The sequence below is a fragment of the Podarcis bocagei genome (assembly GCF_964188305.1).
Source record: "Podarcis bocagei genome assembly, chromosome: 3".
NCBI classification, from domain to species: domain Eukaryota; kingdom Metazoa; phylum Chordata; class Lepidosauria; order Squamata; family Lacertidae; genus Podarcis; species Podarcis bocagei.
In genome coordinates this window covers 22,226,756-22,240,404 of record NC_138127.1, presented here as the reverse complement: position 1 = coordinate 22,240,404, position 13,649 = coordinate 22,226,756, and the positions used below count along the sequence as shown (strand labels likewise).

The following is a 13,649-nucleotide window of genomic DNA, read 5'->3' as shown; positions in this document are numbered from 1 at the left end:
CATGCGGTTACAGCAGAAGAAACCGCCAAATTGTTTGTAGAGAATGTGTTTAGGTTGCATGGCGCCCCCTTGAGGGTGGTTTCAGACCGAGGGAAACAATTTACTTCCAGGTTCTGGAGGAAGCTCATGAGCTTACTGCATGTAGAGGTTAATTTCTCGACGGCCCGTCATCCTGAAACCAACGGGCAGGCGGAAAGAGCAAATGGGGTTCTCCAACAATATTTGAGGTGTTATGTTAATGACAGAGAGAATGATTGGGTGGAGAAGCTGGCGTTGGCAGAATTTGCCTACAACAATGCAGAGAACGTTTCCACGGGGATGAGCCCCTTTTTGGCTAATCACGGGTGCCATCCCAGAGCCTTCCCAGGGGGGGAGGGGGAGAACTGGAGCGTTCCAGCTGCAGAACAGTTCGTGGAAGAAATGGAAGCGATCCATCGCCAGCTCCAACTCAACTTAAACAGGGCTAAGGAGGAATATAAGAGGCAAGCAGACAAAAACAGAAGGGAAGGTGAAAGCATCAGGGTGGGGGACCAGGTGTGGCTGTCAACCCAAGGGTTGCCATTCAAAGGAGGTTGTAAGAAATTAAGACCCAAAAGGCTGGGTCCGTTTGAAGTCATACAGCAGGTCAATCCAGTGGCTTTCAGGCTCCGGTTACCGAACCACATGAAGCTGCACCCAGTTTTTCACAGGTCGTTGCTGTCACCGTATAGAGGAGACAGTGAGGGGAGGGTCACTAGGGGACCAGCAATGGAGGAGAAGGAACACAGCTACCATGTAGCGGAGATCCTCGATTCCAGGTGGAAGGGAGATCAAGTAGAGTATTTGGTAATGTGGGAAGGGGAACCGGAGTCGGAAAACACCTGGGTTAGGGCAGAGGATGTCAATGACGAGGTTTTAATAGAGACTTTTCATCAGAGGTTCCCACGTAAACCTCAGCCTGTAGCGAGGTTCCGAAGGGAATACTTTGCCACCACCGACGAGGAAGAGGAGTTGGAGGGGTTCCCAGATTCTGAAGAGGAGGAGGATTCAGCTGGCCAGGACGACGATCGATGGAGAGAATTGTTCGAGACGTCAGAAGATGAGGAAGATTCGTTTCGGGGTTTTAGCCCTTCACCTCCCAGGGGGGAGGAATTGGGAGGGGGTGAGGGGGGCCCTGGAGGGGAGGTGGATGTCAGGGAACTGCCATCAGAGCATCAGGTGGTGGAGGGACTCAGGCAGGATGAAAGAGACTCAACTGCTGAAGCAGGGACCAGCAGGGGGAGGAGTGAGTCTCTGAGGGAATGCGAGCAGGAGGGAGGGCTCAGGGAGGCTTCCAGCGAGAACAGTGGGGAGGTATCGGAGTCTCCCATAGGGAGACCCATACCTCGCAGGAAACTGTCACGCCGTGAGTCCAGGAGACGCGTTTCCGTTAAGGAACTTCTTTGCTGGAAACGCTTCCGCAGACAGCCACTGTCGGACTCTACTAGTGACTAGAGCAGACATGTCTGAGGAGCTCCGTCACACACGGAGGTTTGTGGGGGCGCACAAACTCTGAGGGAGCACGTTTTCACGCACAAGCAGCTAATCAAACCCTCACATAACGTTTTTATCTTCCTCTCCTTTATGCAGCAATAACAACAAAATCCTGTTACACAAAGACATAACAAGATCTCAATCTCAGACATTTACATTTGGGGTGGGGAACCTGCAGTCCTCCAGATTTTGTTGGACTCCCAACTTCCATCAGCCCCAGCCAACATGACCACTAGTCAGGAATGGTGGAAGTTTAGTCCAAGAACACCTGTATAGCCATAGCTCACTTGAGCCCCCCTCCCCAATTTACACAGCCAAGTCCACTGGAGTGGACAATTTCAATCCAGTCATGGTATGTGTGAATCTATGGAGGGCTTCTGAAAATTCCCTCAACTGAATTGGTGGCTGGATTCAACTAAGTACCTCTGCTAGTGGGAGCCAGTGCAAGGCCTCCTGCTAGTGCAATGGAGCCTTCTCCCCATTTCCCATGCAAATGGCTCTGGGGTCTTGGAGAGATACCTAGAACTGCATGCTGGGAAAGGGGAGCTTGCTCCATTGGGCAAGCATAAATGCATGCACTGAGGGAATGTTTGTTTTAGCAGAAGCCTGAATTCCTCCCTCTGAGTTTTAAGTTACCTAGTTTTGTCTCTGAGGTATGAGAAACTATCTTTTTTCATTTTTGAATTTTGTACAAAGCACAGTACATTCTTTTCATAACTTCAATGCCCTTCAGTTCATTTACATCTTTCCCTACACTGTGCATCATCAAATGCTGCAAAAAAGAAAACGAAAAGTAATCCTGATGTGGCATGTTTCCATCAAGATTTATTTTTGTAGACACATTGTTTCATCAATGCACACATGCGTAGGAACCAAAGATACCGATGCTCTGAAAGCTATGGCAAACTGTGCATGTGCTCCATATCCAGAGATAGTTTTAGAAATTCACCCAGTTACACTAGAATTCAGGAGGAGTGTAATTGTCATGAACTGGCAGGACAACACGGAGGGGGAAGAGGATCCTGGCAAAGGATGTAGCCGAGACTGGAACATACCAGGGCAAACTGGGAATGGGGAAGGAGAGGTTGGTGTAGGAAGTACTCACAAGGTGATGGTGGATGACCAGGGGATGGGGGTCAGTGCCCAGTGTCTCCATGAACATTGCAGGCTCTGAAGCGAAGCGTAGGAAGCAGTGGGTGGGGTGCTCTGGGAGGCTGAGGCAGGCAAGATCCTACAGCCCAGCTCCCTAGCTGGCCAGGTGGGGCTCGCTAGCTCTGGGAGAAGGGGTGTGATTCCTCAGCTGGCGAAGGCTTGGAACAGGCGAGGGTCTCGTGCTTCATCAAGCCCAGATGTTGCAATCAACATGCAAAGTACAAAAGGGCAGCAGAGGTGAGGTGCTGGGTCTGCTCAACTGCCCATGCTGATGGACCTCAGTTTGGATGCTCAAGGATCTCTGTGGAACTGTGCTTTGTTTGTACTTTGGACATGTTGATTGATGTTGGACTGGGTACTTGACATACTGACTTGCTCCCAGGTAGGCCAGGGGTTCAGGACAGAAACGCAGGGCAGAGTGAACCAAAGAAACAATAAAGGAATGGAATGGGGAAAATACTCTCAACGCAGTTCGTGGTGTTGCTCTGTTGCTATTCCCCATTCTTACCTTTAGATATTCTGATAGTGTTAGATATTTTCCAAGTTAAGAACAGATTTTCATTTATTAACATTTCAGCAGAGGCGTGGTTTGTATGTTCGTAAATTCATGTTCATGAGTAAAGTGTTATGCAAAGGGTATGATTGCTGGTTTCACATCACATGTGGCCCCGGTAATTCATGATGAAGAAAAGGTGTGTGTGTGTGTGTGTGTGTGTGCGCGCACACACACACACACACACACATGTAAGAGACAGAAGAATGGGGCATCACAATTCCACCACATCTTAGCTTGTAGTGTGGATCAACCTGTCTCATGTGATTACCAAACTTCATAAATTGAGGAAAGTGTAGAATGGTTTTGGGGGTAGCAGCAACTATGCTGCTAAGGTAACATATGAACAGGCTCACAGAGAGCAAACCAACAAATGTGGAATATTCAAAGGGTGTTGTAGTATCACTTGCGAAAAGACCTTAAGGGCCCAATAAAATTCAATGCATTGAGTCCCAGAGATGTCAGTGCTTCGAGACTCCATTAAAGATGGTATTTCTTACATAGATTCTGGCAGATATTAGGCAATGATTCCTGAATGGATTGACTTTGCGTATATGAAGTCTCTCACCCCTTTACTATTGAGTTCACTCAAGGGACTGAATCCGACCTGCTGTCTGAAGAAAATGGAGATTTTGGATTCAAACAGAGCCAAAAGAAAACGACACCCCTTCCAGGATGTTATTGACAAGACTATTGCTTTCCTGCCTTGTCAGCACTTCCTGGCCCTGTGTTAATATGGTAGTCATTAATATCCTGTTACAGAAAGGTAGACAAAGCCAAATGACAATCAATGCCCTGCATTTTCTGCTGCCAGAATCAAGCTAATAAACATTTTAAAGAACTGGCAAGAGGCAAACGCTATGTCAGTAGATTACTGAAAAGAACAATAAAATAAACAAGCTGAAAAAAGGTTTCTAAAAATGGCTTTCAAAGACGTTCGTTTAACCTTCCCATGGCCTTGATGCTATTGGCCATTTTTTAATTACTTATATGGAGTTTATCTGTTGATTCCTACACTGATACAGTTTAGTGACACTATTTTGATTCTTTCTTCTTATCTCAACATGGTGACCAAAGTCACTACAACCTTTTCCACATGCTGCCCCATTCCCCTTTGCTTGCAGTTAACCCTTACAGTCCAATCCACTAACTGGTTTTAAGGCAAAGCTGCAGATAGGGGAGAAACTTAAACAAATTTGCACTACCTAATTTACACTTTCCATAGCAGTATGAGAGCCAAAACGTAGTTATCCTTCAAAATTTGCACTTCGCTGAATTTTACAGTGCAGCTCTCCAGCTTGGGAATATGTACAAAAATGCATACAGTGGTACCTCTGGTTAAGAACTGAATTCGTTCCGGAGGTCCGTTCTTAACCTGAAGCTGTTCTTAACCTGAGGGTACCACTTTAGCTAATGGGGCCTCTCACTGCCACTGCCGCGCGATTTCTATTCTCATCCTGATGTAAAGTTCTTAACCCAAGGTACTACTTCCGGGTTAGCGTAGTCTGTAACCTGAAGCATTTGTAACCCAAGGTACCACTGTATACTGAATGCAGATTCACATATCCTTAGGCACAACCCAACCAAAGTTAAGCCCTTCTAACTCTCATTGTTTTCAGTGGGAATGCTTAGCATGTGGTTAAATCTCTCCTATTGAATTCAATCAAATCTAAAAGTGCTTAATATTGGTTGGGTTGTGCATGTAACTTTTTTAATTAGCCATGGCTAATGAGCCCATATGGATACAATTTAAACCCAAAAGAAAGTATTTCCCTGAATACTTTTTCAAAATATAAATTGAGGTATTTTTGGGCCTTTTTTTAAGGTTCAACATATAGCTTCCTAGACTCTGTTCTTTGTACTACATATATTATGTTTCTAGAACTAGTATGTTTTTCAGGTATATAAAACTGCTTCTGTATGTCACAAAATCTCAACATTTTAAGTAACTTGCACAGTCATGCATATGCATTTTTGTGATTTGCTATGGGAAGAGAATCCCAGAGTGGCAAAACTATGAAATGCAATCATCACATGATTGTCTACAGATGGTTTGCAATTTAATTTCACATCCATGGTATTTAGATGTAAAGTGACCACAAATAAACTGATAAATGGATCATAATAAGAACTCAAATTCTTATTTTCAACAACGAAGTCCTTATCCTTTAGTGAGGACTTCTGGTATCAGAAGACTTGGAGCTTTGTAAGTTTAACTGCAAAGCCACAATCTGGTGTGCTGCTTTTGAGCTGAGAAGCAATCTGTACTGAAGCAGTCCCTACTGTATAGCTAGAAAAACTCTAGCTATGCAGATTTTCCTTGAGTTCCCTCATGCCTCTGGGATGTGAGAAGGTCAGAATGGTTCTCCAACAATGAACGTATCTTAGATGTTGAGCACCAACACAATCTAGGCTCAACCTGCAGTGATACTCTAATTGATGGAGCACTCCAGACTGACAAACCAGCCAACTATCTTTCTGAACTCTTGGTCTGAAAGCAATTCATAGCCTTCATGCTGGCATGCTTAAATGCCATCCCTTCAGGAGTACTGTAGAGAAGATACACAAACACTCACTCCCACACATGTAGTTGCCCCAGAGACTCTACAGAGGTCAGGTAGGCGACCCATGTCCTCCTTCACTGCTCCTTTTACATGACTTGCATAAAACCTTTATTGAACATTTCTTATTAGAGCTGCCAGGATGATTAGATGTATTTTATGTCCTTCAACTCCTCCTCAAACCATGTATCCATCAGTGTGGCCTACCTACAGCAAATAAATCCCACCAGGATCTGATCCCAGCCACTCTGTAATTTCCCTTCTTGGAGTTTATTTTCTCTTTGTGGTTTTTTTTAAATCTACCTTATTTTATTTCATTCCAGATTTTGCTATTATACACAGTTGGATAATGTGTTTTATGTGTTTCCTATTTTGATTCTTTGGTACTAGTCATTGAACACAACAATAAAGATTTTATTTGACGTGAGAGTCATTCAGCTAGTGGCCTGAAATATGTGGGATGCAGATTCCCACTGGCATTGCTAGATAGATGGTAAAACATATTCTGCATTGCACAATATATTGAGTATACTTCATTAGGCACTATAGTACAGTGAATAAGAAAAATGCTTTGAATGCTTTGACTTCACATGCTCATCTGCATTGGATCTATGTCTGTAGTTACTGATATAGTAAGGAGGCCTATCTGTAACTGAAATTTGTGAATGCTTCTAGCACTTTTTTGTGTTCAGAATTCTGTTAAGAAAGTCCTGCCAAAGATGTTTGTTTACTACACTATACAAATGTGAGAAAGTGTAAAGTATTCAGCAAGGCTCTCAGATGTATACATTTCTGAACATGAAAAGAAATCTGTCTGCATATAGGAAAAGGGATTTTTGGACCTCTCAGCAAGCTTAGGCTCTACACTGGAAATCAAGTTGGAAGCTTCCTCAAGTTTTAAAAGCACAAAATAAATAATACATGGGGCCAGTTCAGGTCTTTATCAGGCAATGACCCAATTCCCATGGAAAAGGAGGAGAGTGCACCTCTTCTCTTTTGCATCTAATGCAGGTCCGTCTTTATCACACACAGGGCTGTCTTTAGCATATGCGCCACCAGGGTGCAAAGATCCGCCCCCAAATTTAAAATTGTTGAGCTTATTTTGGGAGGGTGGAAGCCAAAGTTGTTGACCATTTTTAAACGATGACGGAGTGGAAGAAACTGCTTTTCTTTCCTGACTCGTTGGGAAAATTTGACGCTATGGAGTAGCAGAGCGACAGAGGAGGGGGGCAGGGAATTTCGCTCCATTGATTTTCACTGCCGCCAATCAAGAGAGACCAATATACAGTAGGTATACATTTGGTGCCCCCCCCCCCAGAATTCAGCGCCCAGGTGCCCCGCACCCCTTACACCCCTGGGTAAAGACGGCCCTGATCACATGTGACATGAGCATTCCATATGGAGGCGTGCATGCATGGGGGCCCAGTCCAAAGGATTCTTCTCCCTCAAAACTTAAAAGTTTGTGTTACATTATGTGTGTTGTGGAAAGGGGCATGCACCAACCCTGGGAATTTGTCTTGCCAATTTCAGTGATTCCATGCATAAGGGTAGGTACTGTGTGGCTCCATCAACCAAACTAGTGCAGCCAATAGAAATAATGAGAGTTGTGGCCCAATACCATCTGTAGGGTGGCCATGAGAATACCAACCCTGCCATACACCAGCTGAAAAAGCTATGAGAAAGGTAATCATCTTCCTACCTCAAAATCACATGATACTTCGATGATGTCTAACCACCCAATATCAATATATATCACATTATACAGCTGAAGCCAAGGATTCACACAAATCCTTACAAAGTCAAATATATACATTGAAATGTTAGTATGGTTTAGCAATAGAACATAGCCTAGGGAAATCAAGTGCTCAAACAAGGCAGTTTCTATTTACTTGCGATTGAATTAAACTCTGCTGCTTTAGAAGGTAAAGGTAAAGGACACCTGACAGTTAAGTCCAGTCACGAACAACTCTGGGGTTGTGGCACTCATCTCGCTTTACTGGCTGAGGGAGACGGCATTTGCCTGCAGACAGATTTTCCAGGTCATGTGGCCAGCATGACTAAGCCACTTCTGGTGAAACCAGAGCAGTGCATGGAAACGCCATTTACCTTCCCGCCGGAACAGTACCTATTTATCTACTTGCACTTTGACGTGCTTTTGAACTGCTAGGTTGGCAGGAGCTGGGACTGAGCAACAGGATCTCACCCTGTCATGGGGATTAGAACTACCAACCTTCCGATCGGCAAGCCCAAGGCTCAGTGGTTTACACCACAGCACCACCTGCGTCCCCTTTAGAGACACACAATTAACTCGGGGAATTGTGAGATCTGTGCAATGGATCTGGTTTTAATATAGGGGTGGCTGCTCCATTATATCAAGGATGTGGCTATTCTCTGACCCTCCAGATATTGTTGGACTCCTATCTTTCACCAGCCCAAGGCAGCATGGACAATGGTTAAGGATGGTGAGAGTTGTAGCCCACCAACATCTGGGAGACAAAAGGTTAACAACACCTTATGGGACTGCAGTAAGGTAAAGCATTGATTTCAGTATGAATTAAAGTTGTAATATAAAAGCAGCAACTCCAACAAAAGGAAAAAAATAGATAAACCTAATGGGTTAATGAAGAATTTGACAAAACAGTTATTTCAATACATTCTTTGTTTTTTATAAATGAATATAAATAATGAGTTGTATAATAATAATGAACATTCACTACATCAATACTTACATTAGCCAAATGAGCTAACTCTATCTCTAGAAAGGAATCGGATGTTTTGGGCTCAGGCCTTATGGTGACCACAATGATTTTGGAATTTACAACTGTATAATTTCTGAAAAAGAACAGTTAAAAAACACACATTTATTAAAACCTCAATATGATGCAATCAAGCAAAGAGAGAATATGACTAGATGAGAATTTAAATTAATATCCCTACATGCCATTTATTGTAAATACATTTCCCCCTGTTCTCAGACCTGGTGAAGAATTAAAGAAAGCCCTCGTGCTGATCCAAGAGTCATTCCTTAAGTATGATTCATTGATTAAAGAGACAGATTGACAACACAAACCTTCAGGCAGGTCTTTAAATGGCTGTAAATTCATTTATCTCAAGGTGAACTCAGTAGGCTTGTTTTACACAAAACAAAACATATTTCTTGCAAAGTTCTGGCCTGGCTGTTTTGCTGACTGCTAACTGAAAAAGTTAAGATGGATGACAGCAATGAGTTTCCTCAGAATCAATTTTTCTGATCTATAACCAGGGAGACTTAAAACCCATTTCATTCCATATATGAATGAACAACGAGATCGTTCGAAAGATACCCAAGGGTTTCAATTCTCAGATCACTTACGCTGGTGAGGCCCCATTGTTTTCCTCTGGGATTCTCATTTATGAGGCCAGGAGGAGTTGACCTCATGCCCACCAAAATCATGTGGAGAGTTTATATCAGTTTCTCAGTCCTCAGGTGACAATCATCAAACTACTTCCACCAAAACAGCCTCATTTGTTTTAAAGGTATTCTTGCGTAAAATGTATTTTGACGACAGCAGCCTTAATAAGCTGTCCTGTTTTAAAGAAGCATTGCCTCACGTTTTGGCCCTCTGTTATTTTCTTTCCAGTTGATTCTGAAGGGTGTTTTGAGGTGGCAGAAGCTACTCAGGGTCACCACTTCAGATATCAGTGGTGAATTGTGGGGGCAACAAGTATTGCCGTTGTGGGATGCAAGCTTACAAAAAACTCCCAAAAAACCCATCACCAAAGAAAAATGTAATGTAATGGGTTCAATCCAGATCTGCTCTTCCACGAACAAAAGGGTTCAGAGCCAGTGGGTGGGGGTGGTAAGAGGGGGAACTGGCAAAGAATGCTTCCTTTTCCTTCTGTCTGTAGGAGAATACATTTAGTAGAATTCCACTTCAGGGGACTCTAACGCTAATTGTTTCGATACAGATGGTACTGGAATTTTTCTTATCTGGATTTTGGTGTTCTAAACCACCCAACCATTATGTTAGCAATTTGCCATTGTTTCATTACTTATATCTGAATGTGGTGCAAAGAACTGTTTTACAGCTTTCGGCCCTCTCCCGTTTGTTTCCTCCCCTCCCCTTACACTGCCAGCGCATACCTGCAAATTGAGAAACACTGGGGGGGTGGGGGAAGCATTTTTATGTGGCTGCATATATACAGTTGCACAATCCCTTTGTGGAGTGTTTGCCTAATGCACAGAAGCACATACATGGATGCCAGGATTGCTTGTTTCATTTATTTATTTATTTTGCAGAGTTTCATCAATGTAAAAGTGAGTAAATGTAAGAAGAGGGAGAGAATTATTTGCAAACAGAACTGTTCACGGTTCGATTCTAGAAGCAACGTTAGAAACTCTCTGAAGTACTCTTACTATGTTACCCATGTGAAGGCTCAATGAGGGAAAAAGGGATTTTTGGCTTATGCCTTTGGCCCTGAGCCCCAGATGACATGTGGCTTGCCCTGGTGTCTGTGCCTTACAATGGACATTTAAGACAGGGGGAGCCTACTCAGCTACACTCACCTACTTCTAACTAAAGTACCCTATTTTCTGTGCTGGTTATTTCAAAAATTAGCACAGCATTTCCTACAAAACTTATTACAATGCAGTGCATATCATGATATACCGCACGTCTGAAAGCAGTACATACATCAAGTATCAGTTCCTGCAGGATGACGGGGTGCAGTTATCCCCTTCATCTCCTGCTTATATTTTCATGCAAAGTCCAAAATTCCTTTATTCATGGCTGTATAAGTTTGTATAGTAGCACTGAAACATTCATCTGTCCTATATTTTACTAAACCTTTAAAAGGAGACAGGAATGTGCAGCTCCTGCTTAAACCATCAGTTGGACCGATGATGTTTCCTACTTTGGCAACATTCACAGATTAATTACCCCCCACTCTCCCAAAAATATCCATCTGACAAATATTTAGCAAATCCCTTCACCAGATGGAAAACTTTCTGTTATGTCTGAGATGGATAAAAGATGCAGGAGAAATTGGGGTTTAAGATGCAAAGCTAAACAGAAGAGAGAAAAAAACCCATTTTGACAAAAGTGGTAAAGTAATATTACAAAAATGAATATTAATAACAATAACAAACACTGCAACTCAGTCCAGAGACTCATTGTGGGGGCAGGTGCTCTTTGGAGCTTCTTCCCATTCAAGATCTTCTCCATTCATTTTAGTCAAAGAGGGACAGCATATGCCATGTTATGTTAATGGAATGAATGACATGCTGCAGCGTTTGGTTTATGCTTTTCTCTTTTAAAAGCCCTTATATTTCCAGTTGACATTTCTGCTACCGTGCAATGAAGCACTCCTACTGCATGTACTTAGTGCAGACAATCAACTGCTGAGAAACGCAAGACAAAATCTACTAAGCACAGGAATATATTTTAATATTCTCTCTCTGCACTGGGAATCACTGGGAATAAATATCATGGTTATCTGACTCTGAACGAGTTTCCTCTCTTTTCAACAACACTGTAAATTAGTGTTCTATACTCCCTTGAGAAGGTCAAACATCTGTAGTAAAGACATTTTTAATGGTAAAAGGCATATTGTCAATGCCATATGCAGAGGCAGTTGTGAAACAACCATTCGTATTATGAAGTGCTGCACCTAAATCTCTGTGTGCTGGAAGTGACTTGGGAAGTGACTCAAAAGCATGCAATAAATAGCAGAGTGCAAAAGCAGATTGGATTACAATACATACATATTCCCCCTTATATATATCACACTGGGCATAAAATGGTTCGATTAGCTTTTCAAGCATTCCATCAGTTTTGTTCCATTTCCATCAATGGAGCTGCTTATGTGCCATGTCAAACCTCATGACTGAGTACAGTTATCTAACTGAGCCCACTTTGAATCTCACATTATTATGAATCTGGCCCCTTCATCATTGTACTTAATGTATGAAACTCGGCCGTGCTGAGTGTCAGACTGTTTTTAAATAAAGACCGGCGTTTCAGTTATTCTGGAAGAGTTTATGTTTAATGAGCCTCCACTTATTGTTTATGAGTTTGTGAAACGCCTGAAGACACTTCTGGCATGAAACTTATGTTAAACAGGAAGAAAGCCTATACTGATTGCGAAAACAGAACCTGGGAGATCAGTGATGCAGTGATAGGTACAAATTGTGCCATGCTTCAGTATTACCAAAATTCCTCTAAATTTGTCTTGAGAAATGCACAGAGGTGTGAGGAAGGGCCTCCCAACTCTCCAGACAGAAAAGTGTTTGATAATATCTAGCTCCACAGTTCTGCATGTAGGGAAACTATCAATTAAAGTCAGGGAAGTCTTTTTTCCACAGGAAAGGAGATGGAGGGCAGAGGTTATGTCTCAGTGAGGGCTAAATAAAGGCAGCATATCACATTGATTTCAAGCTTCAAATCCAGGACAGCCTCTAATCAAATTTCTAAATAGAATTGTGCTTCTGAAAGCAGTCATGATGGTGAAGGACTTATCTATATTCAAAACATGTGTATGCTGCCTTATTTTAGAATTACGGGCAGTTTACAAAAATGAACAAAACACTAAACAATAGCAGTACAAAGTTCAAAAAGAAAGATCAGATGAAAGTGCAATTAAAAGTTGCAGAGTTTATGCATTTCTTTGTCAGCACTGGGGGAAGTCCAAACCACCTATGGCTCCTTTTTCCATTTATGGGCCAAGTAGGTAATTTTGCCCAGTACCCAAGGCCTGCCTTCCTCCTCCTCACCTGCTGCTGCTGCTGCTGCCTTCTCCTGCATTGCCGCAGAAGGCCCCTCGTCTCCATCTCAGCTCGCTCTACTTCTTTTAGATCAGAGGTGGGGAACCTCCAGCCAGGGAACCAATTGTGAGTTCCCTGGGAGTCCAAGGTGGCCCACGATTCCATTTTTCCTAAACCATGTCCATCTGTCAACCAGCCGATTGTGCACCACTTGTGCAGCATTCAAGGGACTTTTCCCCAAGGTAGTTGGTGTTTCCAAAAGGTATCTTCTCCCCCTTTTTGATCAGAATGGGAGGAAGATCTGTCCTTCAAAGGACAGCTTTCCCCTCCTCCCCTCCCAATTGGGACTTCAAAGCATAGTATCAGTTGATTGACAAGTGGGAAGCCCCACCCACCTGTCAAATTTGGCCCACCAACAGGTGAGGAGATAATGATCTGACCCACTGGTCAGAAAAGATTCCCCATCTCTGCTTTAGATGGTCCAGTGTCTTCTGCATCTCCATGTTTCTTTTACCCCTTCCTTAGAATTTCTCTAACTCTCAAACTAGGGCTGATCCCAGAAAGGAGTTGAGAAGCGGGCAGGACAAAGTTCAGCTGGTGAGATGGGAGGGCAGGAAAATAATCTGATCTAGGCCCCAGGCCAAGTTGTCCATCCCTACTCTACTGAGGGGGAAAGTCTTGTACTGCATAAAAACCCATGGCAATTGCCGTCAGTTTTCAACTCAATACATCCCAGATGCATATTTTTGAAGTAATATAAATCATGCTGTCTCCTAGTCACAACACATACCTTAAGGTGGGTAAAATCAGTTCTAAATTTTTGTATAGTACTGCTCCAAGAACAAATACGGTGGATTCATCTAGATCTAAAATGAAAGTGGGGAAGAGAGGGAAAACAATGTGTACGTTAAATTTCTTGCCTTTCCAACATAGTCAGCATATGGGTACGTGAAAGGGTATTTATCATTGTGGAAGAAGTTCTATCTTTAAAGAAATCATCATTGCAATGTGAAATCTATTTCCAAGTATGCTGTCATAAAAATGTAATATGATATATTAGGGTGCGGGGAGGGAAAGGTCTCTACAATTGGAACATCTCACAAGATTTAAAGCACTCAGAAGGCTGGCT

General features: G+C 42.8%; 1 protein-coding gene across 5 annotated transcripts in view; it reads right to left on the bottom strand.

Annotated features, from left to right (window-relative positions):
• Positions 1-13,649, bottom strand: part of ADGRB3 (adhesion G protein-coupled receptor B3) — a 466,862-nt gene that overhangs the window by 210,322 nt on the left and 242,891 nt on the right. For all 5 annotated transcript variants that reach the window (XM_081186906.1, XM_081186903.1, XM_081186902.1 and 2 more), the window contains 2 exons: positions 13,311-13,386; positions 8,508-8,610 (listed from right to left, as the gene is read on the bottom strand). In XM_081186906.1, the coding sequence (XP_081043032.1) occupies positions 8,508-8,610; positions 13,311-13,386 (179 nt within the window). The remainder of the gene's footprint in view (positions 1-8,507; positions 8,611-13,310; positions 13,387-13,649) is intronic.